This window comes from Nyctibius grandis, chromosome 5 (genome assembly GCF_013368605.1).
Source record: "Nyctibius grandis isolate bNycGra1 chromosome 5, bNycGra1.pri, whole genome shotgun sequence".
Lineage (NCBI taxonomy): Eukaryota > Metazoa > Chordata > Aves > Nyctibiiformes > Nyctibiidae > Nyctibius > Nyctibius grandis.
This window is the reverse complement of record NC_090662.1, coordinates 29,365,734-29,383,244: the sequence shown is the minus strand read 5'-3', so window position 1 is coordinate 29,383,244 and position 17,511 is coordinate 29,365,734. Positions and strand designations below refer to the sequence as shown.

Below are 17,511 nucleotides of genomic sequence, written 5' to 3'. Positions count from 1 at the left end.
AGTTTTTATGATACATAACCATGCTACAAAGTGCTGGTATAACCTTGATAAAAGTTACATTACTTAATGTACTTAAGTAATTACATTACTTCAGTAATTACATTACTTAAAAATAATCAGTACAGTTATTAAAATAAGATGTAAAATGCATATTGGAGATGTACCTTGAAGCTTCCTTAGCATAACGTTGTAGATACTGTTCCATATAGATACAGTCTGCTTCTGCTAGCTGAGTTAAGCTACCAAAATAAACAATTGCCTTCATTTTAGTAATAAAGAACTCTATCTCTCAATTACTGCCTATGTAAGCTTTTGACATTTTGCAATCCTGCTAGTATAAATGGTCAGAAATGAATGCTGCAAAGATAAAATTAACGGAGCCCATTGTAATCTAACAGTTAACAATTGATGGGCTGAACAATGTCATCCTCTCTTAATAAAATTCCAACCTGGTGTTTAAATTCAGTCCTACATTTGCTTTTCGTTTGTGCTCATCTTGATCAAGTCCCCAGTTCTTTGATATAGCTGATACTTAAGAAAGGTACAGCACTCCCCTGCCCTCAAAGAGCTGTAAAGTCAAACTCTTTCCTGTTGGAATGCCATGTTTAATTCCCCAGATCAAAATCAAGAAAAAAGCGTAGCTAAAATCTTCCTCATTTATTCACTTTCCTCTCCAAAACACGTGACGCTACATGAAACAGCGCACAGGAGGAAAACATTTCCTGTCACGCCTTCTCTCTCCCTTCCCAGCTGCCTGCTTCCACCACTTGCCTCCTGCCGACACTTAGCCCAGAACAAACCCAGTCTGTAGATAGCTGTCTGCTGTCTTAATGAATTGAACTGACTCAGTGATGCTTTAACAAATGCAGAAAGCAGTAGAACAGCACAGTGGAGAGGAGGGGCAAGATGACAGGAGTGGTTAATTAGATTGAAATAACAGCAACCAGTGAGATGCTAATTAAACCTATTCATTGCTAGTTATATGACCACACTGTTTGCCATCATGCTGCTAAACTAAAAGTCCAGTAAGTGCTCGCTGGAGCTGTGCTTTTTAGTTGTTTATTAGTGGACAAAAACTATATTAAAATGAGGAGTCAGATGGCATATCACTACTGTAAAAGACATTTTGGAGTTGTGCTCAAAATAAAGCATTGTGAATCCAGTCAAAGTTACACTTAGGAGAAATCCAAACTCAGAAATGCATAATTAAGGTATCTAAAGAATAGTTTTTCTGTCCTCTACTAATGCCATTGCAATAAATAAATGATTAAGACATGTCACAGGACATGATTCAAGAGGGAGACAGGAGATAGATGCATGGTGTACTTTATTCCTTTTTTTTATTTCACAGCACCCATAAAATTTCTCATCAATGCTACATCCACATTTAGACTTTGATAATTACTCTGGATATAATCTGTCCTTTTAGAAAAAAAAAGGAAAATGAACAAGCAAAATGTATCAAGATCTGCAGAGAGAACAAAAGATAGAAAGCCAGAGCACACGCTAAGCAAAGGACCCTGGAAGAAGGGTCAGCAGAAACTAGTACAAGAGAGAAAAGTCAGAGAGGGAACAGAAGTGGCAATTAAGGAGAATGCTATGAAGTGGAGTGAGAAAAGTAATGTCGCATCTCCAGAAATCAACATTATTATTTGAGTTCTGAATAAGCTTGAATCTTAATTAGGGGCTCATTACCTTTCTAATATACCCAAGCAACATCTTAGCATGAAATTAATATATTTTAAAATTCTGTAACTATTTCTTGCTAGCATTTGCAGAGAAGTTGGAATGTAAGCAGACGTTCATGCAATTGTAGGCCAAAGACAAAACTGTCGTCATTCTTCTTTTATGTTACTGGACATCTAACCATGTGTATTGCTAAAAAGTATCTATCTGCCTTATTTAATAAGCTAATACATCTGTGAAATTGTATGTACGTTTAAAAGTAATACCAGATATTAAAAAGAGTGAGAAATCATTCTCCAAATTTCCCTCATATACAACTTCGAAAGGAAACTTTACCAAGTTTTCAAGCTCAGAATTCTTGAATTTTATTTCGGTGCGTTCACTAATGAACAACTTTCTTTACAGTGCTGTCTTGAAATGAAGAACAAAACCTTTAGAGGGTTGAGCAATATTAGCCATTCCAGTATAAGTAATACTTTGCAGCCTCTGTGTCAGAAAATAACTGAAAGATCACAACAGAAGACTGACTTTCAACCAGTGTTAGACACCCAGTTCCCACTTCCATCTTTCAAAACTTCCCTTCTAGTAATTAAATATCAAACAAAAGTTTAAAACTTTCAATAACTTCTGCTAAAATACTTTCAAGGTTGGTGAGTCATGGGTTTTGGAAGAAACCTAACTGCTACATTTGTAATAAGTATCTCGTTGGCACTGAACATTGTCAAATAGGAAACAGAAATCTTACTTCACTGTCGCTTGACCATGCCCTGGCACGACAGGGCAAGAGAAGAAATGTTTTGGTCCCATAAGTGCTTCAGGCGCTCCTAGACGTGATAAGCAAGAGTTCAGCTGGTGCCAAACAGCAAGAATCCAGTCTATGATCTTGCACACAGGATCACAGGGAGGAGGTACTTTGCCTCTGAACTGCAGAGAGAAAATATGTTTGACATGACACAAGACCTCTGCGGCAAACACTTTCCTTGAAACCCCAAGAAGGCTTGGGGTTTTTTTCTTGCTATATGGCTATTATGAAAATCAGGAACAGTCAAAGACTGGTCAAACCTTTTTATGGATTATATTGAAGTCTTGTTGCATTAAAACTTATTTCCCCAACTACACTTTAAAAGATATTTCCTTATCAAAAAATTGACATGCATCTACTTTCTTGTAGGAAACTGAGACACAAATTTGGCAGCAGTGCTTTTTCTATGCTGTTTAAGATTAGGATTATAAGAGACAACTACCATACCCTATACAATGTATATGATATAAGTGAGGCATATAAAAGAACATACAATCACACTGAACAGGAATGTTTGATCCAGGCATGTTCGCAGTGGATTTCCATATTGATTTTAGATTTAGTAGCAATGAAAGAAAGACATCTTCCTCTAAGACTTACAATTTTTAGTATGCCTTGTTAAAGGCAAATAATTTGGTGCCAGAAAAGTCTTCTGTTTCATCTGACTCCAAATTACAGTCTTCATCATCCTAATCCTAGGATTATCCTCTGGAACAGTTTGAATAGTCAGGGAACTACAGGCCAGTCAGTCTCACCTCTGTGCCTGGCAAGATCATGGAGCAGATCCTCTTGGAAACTATACCGAGGCACACGGAAATCAAGGAGGTGACTGGTGACAGCCAACATGGCTTCACCAAGGGCAAATCATGCCTGACAAATTTGGTGGCCTTCTACGACAGGGTTACAGCACTGGTGGATAGGGGAAGAGCAACTGATGTCATCTACCTGGACTTGTGCAAAGCATTTGACACTGTCCCGCGTGACATCCTTGTCTCTAAATTGGAGAGACATGGACTTGATGGATGGACCACTCGGTGGATAAAGAAATGGCTGGATGGTCGCACTCAAAGAGTTACGGTCAACGGCTCAATATCCAAGTGGACACCAGTGACGAGTGGCGTTCCTCAGGGGTCGGTGTTGGGACCGGTCCTGTTTAACATCTTTGTCAGTGACATGGACAGAGGGGTTGAGTGCACCCTCAGCAAGTTTGCCGACGACACCCAAGTTGTGCGGTGTGATCGACACGCTGGAGGGAAGGGATGCCATCCAGAGGGACCTTGACAGGCTTGAGAGCTGGGCCTGTGCAAACCACATGAAGTTCAACAAGGCCAAGTGCAAGGTCCTGCACGTTGGTCAGGGCAATCCCAAGCACAAGTACAGGCTGGGTGGAGAATGGATTGAGAGCAGCCCTGAGGAGAAGGACTTGGGGGTGACGGTTGACAAGAAGCTCAACATGAGCCGGCAGTGCGTGCTTGCAGCCCAGAAGACCAACCGCATCCTGGGCTGCATCAAAAGCAGCGTGGCCAGCAGGCCGAGGGAGGTGATTCTGCCCCTTTACTCCGCTGTCGTGAGACCCCACCTGGAGTACTGCGTTCAGCTCTGGGGCCCCCAACATAAGAAGGACATGGAGCTATTGGAGCGAGTCCAGAGGGCCACGAAGATGATCAGAGGGCTGGAGCATCTCTCCTACAAAGACAGGCTGAGAGAGTTGGGGTTGTTCAGCCTGGAGAAGAGGAGGCTCCAGGGAGACCTCATAGCAGCCTTCCAGTACCTGGAAGGGGCCCTACAGGAAAGCAGGAGAGGGGCTTTTTACAAGGACAAGTAGTGACAGGACGAGGGGGAATGGTTTTAAACTGAAAGAGGGCAGATTTAGATGAGATATTAGGAAGAAATTCTTTACTGTGAGGGTGGTGAGACACTGGAACAGGTTGCCCAGAGAAGTTGTGGCTGCCCCCTCCCTGGCCGTGTTTAAGGCCAGGTTAGATGAGGCTTTGAGCAACCTGGTCTAGAGGAAAGGTGTCCCTGCCCATGGCAGCGGGATTGGAACTAGATGATCTTTAAGGTCCCTTCCAACCCAAACCATTCTATGATTCTATGATTCTATGAATTAAAGGAAGCACTGAAATAAGCACTAGGGATAGTATTTGCCAGCACTGAAGCCAGAGCTTCTTGACGGAGTCTACAGGTGAACAACAGAAAGTTAATACAGAAAAATATTTAAACTGTTCACATATATCCTAATAGTCCAAAATAAGGGGAAAAAAGCTTTTAATCTGTAAACATGAATATTAAGGCACAAACAAGGTATCAGAATACAGAACAAGGATCTTTGAAATAGTCTATTGTTCAAACAATAAATGTGCTTTTACTTTCCCTAAGGTTTTTACAACAGATTAATCTTTCTTCTGTTTTTAACTTTGGAATCCACTATTTTAAGCCCCACACCAACTGTCATCTAAGTTTGCATATGGCACATGTATGTATTAAAAAAATAAATGTACTACCACTCTGGGCGTTTTTATTCATTGTTTAATTAGGGAAGACACAGGAAGACACATGGCTTTTTTCATAGCCACCATCTGCATATATGCTTTAGAGAAAATAAACTTAATGAGATTTCTACCCAAATTCTGTTCAACTTCAGTCAGAGGTAGGAATCCATTACATTGTTAAACTCTAACATATGAGACTAAGGATTGATTTTAAGCTTAAACAAAATAGCCTGACAATGACATCTGTTACATGATGCTGCAAGTTCTGGTCGCCAAAGCAGTTTGGAAGAAGAAGTGTGATCTAGCCTTTGTCTGTGAACAAGTCAGAATACCACTGCTTCTGCAATTGTTTGCATTGCTGTATGTCTTGGCCTTATACTCAACTGAAGACAGTCCTTCTCTTTGATCTTGAATGATCCATGATCAAAGTGATTCTGTCCTTTTACAAAAGTGCTTAGATCACTAGATATTCTCCAGTGTAGGCTTGAGAATACAATCTCTCTCCTAAAGAGGCTGGAGGAGAATTCTGCTACATACTTTTATTGCAATGTCCTCTGGCCCATACCTCATTCCAGCACTATAGCTTTTCTGCAAGATACCAGTTCCAACCAACCCACCTACTTGCCTACAGACAATTGCTACCCTCCCCATCCTCTGCAAGGATTCCAGAAACCATTCATACCCTCCACCAGACAACCACTCATAATGGTTCCAGCTTACTATGTCCACAGGGACTCAGAGATTTAAAGCACATGAGGAAAAAAGGTAAACAATGTTTCACATAGAAAAAACTATTATAAATAACTATGCACCTGAAAAAAGTAATCTAAGAAAAGTAGTCTATTAAGAGTTTCATTGATACATTTCACATGATTCTTTTTTTATATTTTGTATTCCTGTTCTTGCTATTAAAGAATACCTAGTAATGTTTCTTAATTTCCTCATTATTGTAACTGAAATGTTCAGTTACACACATTTCCTCTTCAGGATCTCTTTGAATCAGTAATCTTTTATAGATGAGTACTGTGGCACCGGGTACAGGAGATGACCCCCCCAAGGATAACCAAGATACGTACAGTTGAACACTCAGAACTGACAGTGGGTCTGTTGTCCCACACCAGGACTCTTTACTACTGACAGTTTTTTCTATTCCTAGAACAATCTCCCTTTTTAAGCCTGTTCAAAACTTTGGTGCCAAGATTATTTTCCTTTGCAGCTGTTTCGATTAAACTCCCCCTCTTAACATCTAACACTGCCTGACTGTCTGCAACAGCTGCTATCACACTAGAATGGTTTTCTTCCAAATAACTTTCAAAATTCCACAATTCTGCTTTTGCCTACATCTTTCTTTTCATTTCACATCCTCCATTTTTTAATTCATGTTAGAACAGACTTCCCATCTTTATTCTCTTTTGGAGTTTTGTTCCAGCTTCAGCAAGCCTATCGGCTCAAAACAACCTCCCTACTGATGTGTTTTCACCCCTTTCCTCTTTGATTTGAAAATCATGAAAATTCTTTTTATGCTTGAAATTTAGACAATACACAGAGGACACATATCTATCTTATTTTAGATATATCGAATAAATTCCTCAAGAAAGGGATTTTACATTTGCTGAACAGATTCTTACTATCACGCTCACACAAAAGATGAAAAAAAATTACTGAAGGATGTTTTCATACAGTGGATAAGCAAGTATCCACAGTATAATTTGAAGCCAACCTGTGTGTTTACGCTAATCAATCGTGGCCACACACCTTCCTATATGAGACCAAACACAACATTTACAGATACACAGCCTGTATCTTCCCAGAAATGAATGCTTTTCCTGAAACAATCTGCTTAGCTTTTGACATTACCATCGTACGTACTTCACAGACCTGGTGATGAACAAAATTGCCGAAGCTGATTCAAGTTCTTACCTTGTTTATAACTTTTCTTCTTAAAAACCTTTGAAGCAAGCCATGCATTGGTTCCCCATCCCACCTAAGTTGAACCCAACGGAAATGCTGCTGAACCAGCAGGTCAGAGCCATGAAGATGACATTTTGCGATTGTCCCCAGTACAAAGCAGTTCTCATGAAAGTAAAAGGCACCAGAAACTCCATTTGCTAAAAATGAACCATAAGAAATTTTACTGAAGTACTCGAAGCCTTGACATGATTTCATAAAAAAGCAAGCAGCAGTGACATAATTAGAAAGAAAACCACCATAAATTAGCTTTAAAACATGCTATATTTGGTTAAGAACAACTGTTTGCACTAAAATATAAAAACTGAACAAACTACATTTTTCTCCTTTAAGTTCCCTGTTTGTCATGTAATACAGCTGTACTGTAGTAAAAACATTTCTCCATCCCAAATTCTTTAAATACCTCTTTGAATAGTGCAAGGATTTTCCGAACTCCGATTCTCAAGAGGTGCCAGAAAATCTCCCAGTAATTCAGATAAAGAAGCTCTCTCCAGATTTTCTAAAATCACAATGATTGTCTTGCCTACAGGAGGCTGTTTAACTGGGACCAGACAAGCTGAAATACAGAAATCCCATTAATGTCTACTTATGAAAATTAACTTTTATTTATGTATACAGCTTTTACTGCTGCTAATGTAACAAAGAACATTCTTTTTTTATTTTTTGCCTTTTAACTTGTTCACAGAAGCAGACAGACTGTATAATATGTTTAAAAATGGAAGCATAACATCAAACAATGGAAAGAATATCATAAGAAATTACGAATAAGAAATAAGAAATTTTTCAATAAGAAAAAAATGGAAAGATATTATTAAAATAAATTCCTGAAATGGCTATAGGGGAATCTTCATAGATCGGAAGAATTTCAGCACACTGAAAATAAATACAACAGAAAAGACAGAAAAGATCTCTTGAAACATTTCTTTCATTTGCTGCAATACATCTTGAACTTTTAACATGTACTCTTTATACCATGTAGTGTTAAAAGGATTCAGAATATTCCATGTTTATAAGAAACTTAATCATTCTGTGAGATTGCCTATTTGTTTGCTACTATCCTCTCTTCAAAACTTAATTCAATATCTTTAAGAATCACCCAAATAATCAGAGCTAGTTTGAGGCACAAACAGTAGCACCTGAACCTAATAGGCATTAAAATTTTATATATATACACACACATATCCTTTTTCCACATTTCAGATATTTTCCTTTATTTTTCCTGATTTTAATGTCTTATTGCCTAAAAGAGATACAGCCTTTGCAAGTGTTCCTGTAACACTAAACCCCAGATGAATGCTTCTGTAATACAAATATTAAACAAAACAGTTGTCTTGAGTATATTGTGCCTTGCATTGTTTCAGAACTTTTTGAAGCTAGTACTAAAGATACACACATACACTAACATTTGCCTGCCTGCGTGACAAAATTTGGCTCAGATCCGCACATAAGTGTCTAGTAAACAAGTATATATCAAAAACAAGTGGTCTGACCGTTTAAGAACTCTTTCACTGCTCCTTTTATTCAGAGAAAGGTAGTAATTATACCTTCCTTTCTCGTATCTTTTTTTTAAAAAAAAAAGTTAGAACAGCTACAATAGGGCAACAATAGACCTTCATTTCTGATTCAGTAGATCTGAACCGTAGCAATCAACTTTTAAAGGCTCACAAACAAAGGGAAAAAGGAATGAGACAGAAAAAGATATTAAGAACTATTAATTTTATTTAAATGGCATGAACTTTTGACAGAGCTCCCTATTGGACTGTCACACTTAGTTCTGCCTCAGTTTAGACTCTTATCGTTATTCCTCAAGCACCTGGAAAATTATGGGTTCTATCAAAACATGCCACCCACTGTGCAAAATGTTTTAATGTATTTCTTTACTTTGTACCATTAAAAATTAGCCTACGAATTACCAAAATCAGTCCTGTTGAAATAACCTTACCACTATTGATGAACAGTTCTGCAAGCTGCTCCTTGGAGAAACCAGCATCCACTTCAACTTTAACGATTTCACATGTGGATCCTGCAGCCACTTGCTTTTGCTGTTTTGAAAAATTACAGATTTGGTCAAATAGTGCATACTCTAATTTATGAACTAATTTACTTTATATGTTTGTGTTAATACCTTCATGCAGGCCGCTATCTGATATGCTATATAGTCTTGCAAACTTCCTTCTGGACCATGGAAAATGACATTACGGTACTGTTCAACCTACAGACAGACAATAAATTATTCTTCAAAGTTCATAGACTAGGATTTTTTTTTTTAACTAGATGAGACAATCAGCATCTAACAGACAAAATTCTTTGTTTTGCACTACTGGAGCTGACAATCCTTCCTATATTAGTTTCAAAATAGGCAATATTTGCATATGGAAATATACTGATAAATTTATATCTTAATTTGTAAAACTATATGAAAATGTATTTTGACATTATAACAATCATTAAAACTTGAAAAATTAATGTAGGAAGGATGAGTTTAGGAGTCACAAATATTTTCTTGATTTTCAATTAAAATAGATAAACCAGAATGATGTTAAAATCATCAGAGTAGTTTCAGTCACTGCTAACTTAAGGACTTAGACTTTACTTCCAGTTTAAATAGGAACAAGTTATCAATACAGTAGAATAAAAATTATTTCATCTATCTTAATTGTAAAATTACTTCATCTCTAAAAAGTCAGTAAGGGAATAAACTAACATCATTGTGCAATATTGTTGAATACAGCAGACACCTATGGCACATAACTGTTCTTTTAACCACATAAAATACTATCCAAGGACACAGCAGAAATTATGCAGATTTTAAACTAATTCTGATTTGATTAGCAATGTTAAAACAAACGATCTATGAAAGTTAACTCATATTATCCAACTATCCTTACATTTTGAAGTATTAAATAAATTGTAAGAGTTACAGGAGAGATATATATAATCTAATAATAAAATTCAAGTCTCAAATAATGGCTTACATGAATGTTATTCTAATTTACTTTCCCCTCAGAAAGTGGAATGAAATTAACTTCGGAAAGAAATAAGATATCACAGAGCTTTTAATATATTTTCTTAAGCAGTTCAGTTAATCAGTTGGCAGCTATTTAAAGAAGGTTAATGCCCTCATGTGACTAAACTTATTGGGGTAAGATTTAGAAGGAACTTTATTTTAAAGTAACAGCTTTCATCTCATTTCATTTTTTAGAAGTCCTGACGTTCTTTCATAGAGTACAAGATCAGGTTTTTTTAGTCAACACTATTACAGAAGTATATTCATGTATAAATAGGATGCAGAGAGAAGCTAGCTTAGTATCTACCAGGCGGAGGTAATTCTGAAGTGTCTGAAGATGGATCATAGATGCATAAGTCACACTATTTAGGCAGCCTTCTTGAGGTCCTTTAAAAAGAGATACACAAATAACTTTTCTAAGTCTGTCATGTTTATAAGCATGTATGATGGATACGTATGCTTTTCATGCAGTATTCTACAGCGATCTCCTAAAATTACAGGCTATGTAAATTAAAATGGTGAAGAAATGAAAGATGCATGAGTATCCATGACATAAGTAAAATGGATAATACTGTATAACTGAAAAAGGTAGCAGGGCTTTTATTTGCCAGCATTTTTTCTAAATGTTGTAGACTCTTTCAAATCTAGTTAAACAATTAACTGGATATGATATTTCTGAGGATCAAGCAACACTGAAGAACAAAACCAGTAGCAAATGATTCTCAAATTATGTATTTCATATGGAGTGTCTGAACATTCCAAACTGAAAATTATGAACTGAAAATTACCAAACAAAAACACTGTGATATGCTCAGCTCTGTTCTTCTTCAAGAAGTCCCATGGTAGTTGGGAAAAAATCTGACCTGTTGACCATGAAATGTTTCCTGTTAAGAAAAAAAAAAAAAAAAAAAAAAAAAAAAAAAGATATTCCCTTGATCTATATAAAGTGTCCTATGCTCAAGCATATTCAGTTGCTTACAAAGATTGCACACACTGACAAATTTGACAAACAAACCAGTCCCATGTACTAAATGGTACAATTATTTGATACATGACTGAGGATATTAATGTTTTCTCCCAATTAAGACACAAGTTTAATAGCTAGCCTGTCTTTACATCTTTACGTGTAAAATAAAGTAAAATAATTTGCCCAGTCTAATGTGAATAGGGTTTTTTTTGGGGTGGTGGGCAGGTGGAGGAGGGAAGGGAATTGAAGGTGAAGCACATGAATTTTCAGTATCCTATGCAACTGTTACTACTACTACTACCACATTTTGGGCAATTTCTCATAATTTTAAAGATTTTTCTGTTTTACCTCGATAAGTAAAGTTACATAAAACAGAGGTAGAACAGAACTACTCATGCTCAAGATTTACAGTCTGGATTTACTGTACATTCTGGAGGTACCGTAAAGATGTAGTGTGGGTTTTGCTTTGACTTGTTTTGTTTCAACTGTAATACAGATCCCTCCTCTGCAGTACTAAATTGAGTAAAGGACTAATTAACATAGGACCTCAAGGTCCCTGAGATGATATTAAAGTGCTTAATGAATTGTACCATACACATATCTAAAAGTAAAGAGTATTTTCATGCCAACACTGTTCAAAGTTTCATAGCTAGTACTGGTCTTAGTCTAAGTTTTAAAAGATTTAGAAATCTAAAGATATTTTTATCTTACAAGATTTCACAAATTCAAGAAAACCCCCAATTTTTGCTTTCTTATTACACCAATATTGATACCTAGTTTGACAGATAATATACTGCTTGCACTGAGGCCAATGTTGGATTCTGCAGCACTATTAAATGACAGGTCTTCTAGGCTCCTCCATCCATCAGAAGCAATTGCCTGGAAATGGTTTGTCACTGCCTGACTCACTGCTTTTGAAAAATCATCCCATGACGTCTGTTTGCGGATATTTAAAGCACATATTGTGTTTTCTGTATCAAATTCCTCTATACCACAATGGGCCGGTTCAATGCCACTGACTGAAATCCTTACAGGTACATTAAGAGCATCTGTTGAAAAACAGAAAACCAAGAATGAGAAAAACTGTAAAACTCAATTAAAAAAATCCCATTATTAAAGATCAATAACATCTAATATTGCAAAGGAAAGCTACAAAATAACTCCTGCTACAGAAAAGCAAATGTCGAAGAGCAGCACAGATCACTACCATAAAATCAGAGCAGTGATGAAAAACAAATATCAAGGTATCTATCTTTTTTTATATTACAAAAAAAAAACCAGTATTATTATGCTTAAATAACAGGAAGCAAGAGAAAACTTACTTAATCTTTTATTTCCTCTTTACAGACTAATTTCTTATAAATTAAGGCAGATGGTAGGTAGCGTCTTAACGTTTCAGTTTATTGTGGTTATGCACATTTTTATTATCAATGCAGAAAGGAATTTTCTGGCACTAGTGCACAAGTGGAAAACACAGCTGAGCCAAATGTCTTTAAATAAAAAGCTAAGACAGAAATTTCACTTGGAAGTGTATATTTGATTTGCTATAGAATAAACTGACAAAATATTAAAAAAAGAAAGTAGGAAATTTACATGCACATTCTAGAAACAAAATTAATTTAACGAAGGTATTTTAAATCTTGCTCTTTGAAAAATAGAATACAACTCAGCAGAAGCAGTAGCAGTCGATATGACTAAAAGTGAAAATTAAACTATCTTCTAACTTTAATGCCAAAACAATACCTTTCAGAAACTATCCCTGAAATTAAAAATAAGTGCACCACAAGAAAAGATTGCAACACCATCTTAGTTTTGTTTTTGAGCTCAGAAGCCAAATCTTCAGCTGATATAAACCAATAAGCTTTTCTGATGTCAGAAAAGCTCTGATTTAAACCCACTAGCCTACCATAGGGAAAAGATTACTCAAAGGCATCCTTCAGATGTGGGATTGTGAGAAATGTATCAAAGGCTTGCCCTTCTGATGGCTGGACCTCAGGGAAATGAGCAATGAGAAATAGAAGAAATACAGAGGGTTCTCTACAAGGAAAGAGGCCCCTAGGACAGAGGTACAGTGTATGCCTAAATTTCAGTGCACATGACCTCTACAGCATAGTTGGCAATCCTGGCCCCCAGTCCTTCAGATCTGTTGGAGCACATCCTCCTGTCCTACATGTATGTAATTCCTTACAGTGGAAACCTTACTGGATGGTGAGGAAGGCAGAGGATGGTACATACACAGTGTACTGAAAATGCAGTCTTGGCTTGTTGAGGCGTATACCCAGATAAAGAGTGGTGTTACCAAGCTTCCACAGATCAGATATTGTGGGGGAAAAAAAGCTAATTATGATTGCACTGATGTTAACTATAGGCTTAACAAAAGAAAGAGAAGAGAAATGAAGTTCAAAGGTTCCGACCTGATAAAAGCAGTTAGATTCATGATAAGCCTGACCAGAGAAACAGGGTACTAGGACTGATGAAAATAATACAAGCATCAATTTAACAGGCTACAGATTCAGCCATCAGAAATTGGCTTCAGTCTGATAAAGAAGTCAACCACAGAGGAGTTTCTAATAGAAAGCGAGTTGTGTTCCTCTCTGCACCTACAGTAAAATGGTAAGAACAGAGATATTGTAATAGCTGAAGAGGAAAATCAGAAGCAGCACACAGAAAGCTTCCCTAACTTGTTGATCATCAGTGAACTTGACTACCCACAGCCCTACATCCCACAACACAAACACCAAAAAAGTGAATAAATACAAAGCGTACAAATCTACAAAGACAATTCTTCTGACTATACAGAGAAATAGAAAAACACAGAACTTGTGAGTGGATAGACTAACTCAAGAAATACACAGGTCAGCCTGCTCTACTGAATTTTGAGAAAACTGACAGAGAAGGAAGACGATGACAGGTTCCAACAGAAGAACAATCTTCTGACAGAAGTTATTGATGTTGGAAAAAAGAAGTTGTTTGATTTTGTCTCTACGACTTTTTTTTTGAAGAACAAAACAATCCCCTCAACAATAAACAAGTCACAAATAAAACTATGCTCTAAAAAGAGATTCAGATATGACTAAATGATTGTCATAGCCTGAGGAAAATTGACAGCTATCCACCACTAAGTGATTTTTCTGCAAGCATTTAAGAAAAGAACAGGATAATAACTTTGGAAAAAATAATTACTAATATTAAATTCAGAAATGTTAAGAGAATATGGATGTTTGCACATGTACAATATATACCATCTTTTTAAATGGTTTAAAAACAAGGACATAAGTCATTTAATAACCTTCAACAAAATTTTATCAAATGCTTTTGCAAAATTGGGAGAATAGAAACTTGCTAGGTTAAGAAAACTTAATTTTGTGGTGCCAAAAAAGTAACAACTACCCTTTTCATATTTCTCATTTTTGTTCTAGAAGCTCTTTACTAAAACCATTTTTATATAGTGCTGATAGCATTTACTTACTTAAGTTTTCTAGGAGATGTTTGCAATCATCAGTAGCAACATCATGCAATGTTCGATTACATTTATCTTTTCTCTCAGCCTCTAGTCCACCATGGCTACAAAGGATTTCTAGACAGTTCTGCAAAGGTAAGAACTGCATTATTTACTTGCCCATTTGCTGCATTAAAGAGTTCTACCAATATGCAATTAGACTCCTAATTGAAATTATTACACACGCATTTCCAAAGACAGACAGCTACAGAGCGTCCAAATGATGTTCCTCACAGAGTTGAAAACCGGGAGTAAAAATATTTTATAGCAGACGTACAAGTCTTAAATCAAGATTTTGAAAAAGCAGAACATACGCAGCCAGGCTTCTACAGTCTCCAAGCATGAAGGCTGATCAGTTGAATTGAGAAATTCTTAACATCTGGCCACTAGTTTAGGTATTCACATAAAGAAATAGAAGCCCAGCTATGCATCCCTGTTTTGAACATCTTGGCCTCAATGTTCAAGCAACACTAAAAAGGCAATTCTAAAGCTTAATACAGACTAATTAATGAATCTATTCAGATAGCAATCCATAAAATGAGTTCTCACTTTGCAATTCACCAAGTATGAGTTTCCATCACGCCTGACATCTGAGTGGTACACAGCAAAAGAAAACCAATCATTTTAAAATCACCTTGCAAGCCTCTTCTTTGGCAGGTAAACCTGAATTTCTGCAATCATAGTAACAATGCAGTGAAATAAAAATGCATTTCTATTAAAGTCAGAGCACAAACATTTTGCAGATGCCAGCAACATCATACCCTCTTAAAATTCAAAGACAAAAAAAAAATAAGTCATACGCTCAACACAAGCAAAAGTTCATTACAGTTCATTAGAAACAAGTTAATAGCAGATAAATATGGATTGGTACAATCATACCATAACATGAAAAAAAAAAAATACATATAGATCCTTCCAAACTGGCGGGGGGTTGCGGGGGAACAGCCCTCACAAAACTACCTTCAAATGTTGATCAGCAATCAGAAGACTGATTAAGTCCTGATTTCTAATGATCATCCATTCAACAACAATAGAGATGGCCTTCATGAAAGCATTGTCAATCTCAGACATGCCTTTTAAGGACAGATATCCATATTAAAAAAAAACCACCATCAGAAATGATACTAGTTAATACTGTATTGATTATCTCTGGGTTCAATCATAGCAGAGAAACCAAACCTTGAAAACAGAGAAGCAGCTATTAAGTATTCCAATTCAGAGCAGTGGCTTGTTGAAGGTTTGGCTACTGCTACCTATTTTGTAGCTGTTCTAACAGACTTTCGTCAGTATATCTGATACTCTGACACCTTTCATAAACGTAACAGTCATTCAAGCTATATTTCACTGTGAGATGAAATTTTAACAGATTGTGTTCCAGCACTTATAAGAACTTTAAAAAAAAAATCAAGTAGCACACTAACTTTGCCAGAAGAAAATTAACCAGAAAAAAACCCCATATTTTCTTGACATGTTAGTAAGTTAACTATGTCTCTCAAATGGGTGCAATGAACGGCAAAGACAGCAGAATGCAGAGGTCTGAACCACGAGGCTGAAAGTGGGAAGTAAAGAGGGAAGAAAGAAGTGGGAGAGAACAAAGAAATGAGGCTTATTTCCTTAGTAAAATGAGAAATTTTGTTGGCTCTGTTGCCTATGAAATAGCAGCTAAGGTGCCCTAGCATAATTCATCTGTAAAGAATGGCACCTACCAATCTGAAAGAAAAAGGTTGCAAGTGCCAGCACTGTCTATATGCAACTATCATGTAGTGCAATGAATGACATGCAATGCAGAAAAGGATTAGAGAATGAAGTCAAAGTGTTAACAGTACTTGAAGATGGCTGTTAAGCTTTCTTTAGCTTCTTAATATCCCAAACATCTCTTGAGTCAATAAATGCATTTAATCAAATACAATTATATAAAGTCTCTGCAACATCAAAACTAGGAAGCTGACTGCCAGCTTATATTGCCTTCATCACCTAAGAGAATACCCTCAACAGAGATCTTATCAAACTTGGAATGTGCTCAGAAACTCAAAACCATGACTTATTCCAGAAAGGTATATGTGAAGACTTCCAGTTTCAGAGCCTTCAGAGAGAACAGCTAGCCAAAGCCTCTTTTAGACAGTAAATAAAACCTAGCTTCCAAGTTCCTGAGGATTCTATTATTGCAGAAGAAGCAACATATTGCACACTATTTAGGTATTTGCAGACTATAACAAATATCTTAAACTCCATCTAAACTGAGATGAGTGGAAACTGAAGTAAGAGTCTACACTTGCCTAACAGACACTGGTAATGGAACATTGACTCTGTTTGTAATACAAAATGACGAGTAAACAGTGGCTGGTCCCTAAAAAACATAATTTAATAAACTGAATCTTAAATCTGTGCCTATTTTGAATTTATCATAGTAAATTTATCAGGCACAAAAGCAAACATAATGATAGATATTGAATCAGGCATGTAGTCACAGGCTGATTTTCAGTCTTTGACTATATTTTCCTAAAATTCACTCTCTCCTGTGTTTAGTATCCTCTATTTTCTCCCTGGGTAAAAGTTTCACAGTAAGATCTGACTGACAGCTGTCATAAAAAAAAAATCCTTTAAACAGTCAGTGTTAAAAGTGTAAAGCTTCTGATGTCAAATCCTTCAAGTAATATTCAATTTCCAGAAATCTTCCTGTTTATCACCAGTAAGACCTGTCAGGTCATTCTCCGTGTCATCAGTTATCCCAACCCCCACAAAACTTATTCATCGCCTGCTAAAAAGGCTGCCCAAAGTAACAAATTAAACAATGTATTACTGCACAAATCTGATTCTCAAATTTCTTTTCCTCCCTCCATCCCACAGGAAAAATTGTTCATAGTTAAATCATCCCTAACTGTAACTGGAAACTATGTCCATCTAATAATATCTATAAGTCCATGACACTGAATGAATTGGCATTTAGGGTGGGATTCACCTCACCTTTATTTTGAAAGCCTGAATCTCAAGTAATCTTGTTTTCTCTTTTTATTGTTGTCCCAAAATAAATAGGCATTTAAAATATGACAATTCACTCGATTTGACATCTAGCTTCTGGGGTAAATTGTC

At 36.5% G+C, this 17,511-nt stretch overlaps 1 protein-coding gene across 1 annotated transcript in view; it reads right to left on the bottom strand.

Moving 5' to 3' along the window:
• Window positions 1–17,511, bottom strand: part of CTTNBP2 (cortactin binding protein 2) — a 90,440-nt gene that overhangs the window by 13,334 nt on the left and 59,595 nt on the right. The window contains 9 exon segments of the mRNA XM_068402263.1: window positions 2,432–2,610; window positions 6,901–7,088; window positions 7,352–7,504; window positions 8,891–8,990; window positions 9,074–9,160; window positions 10,263–10,342; window positions 10,744–10,839; window positions 11,696–11,971; window positions 14,392–14,509. Of these exon segments, the coding sequence (XP_068258364.1) occupies window positions 2,432–2,610; window positions 6,901–7,088; window positions 7,352–7,504; window positions 8,891–8,990; window positions 9,074–9,160; window positions 10,263–10,342; window positions 10,744–10,839; window positions 11,696–11,971; window positions 14,392–14,509 (1,277 nt within the window).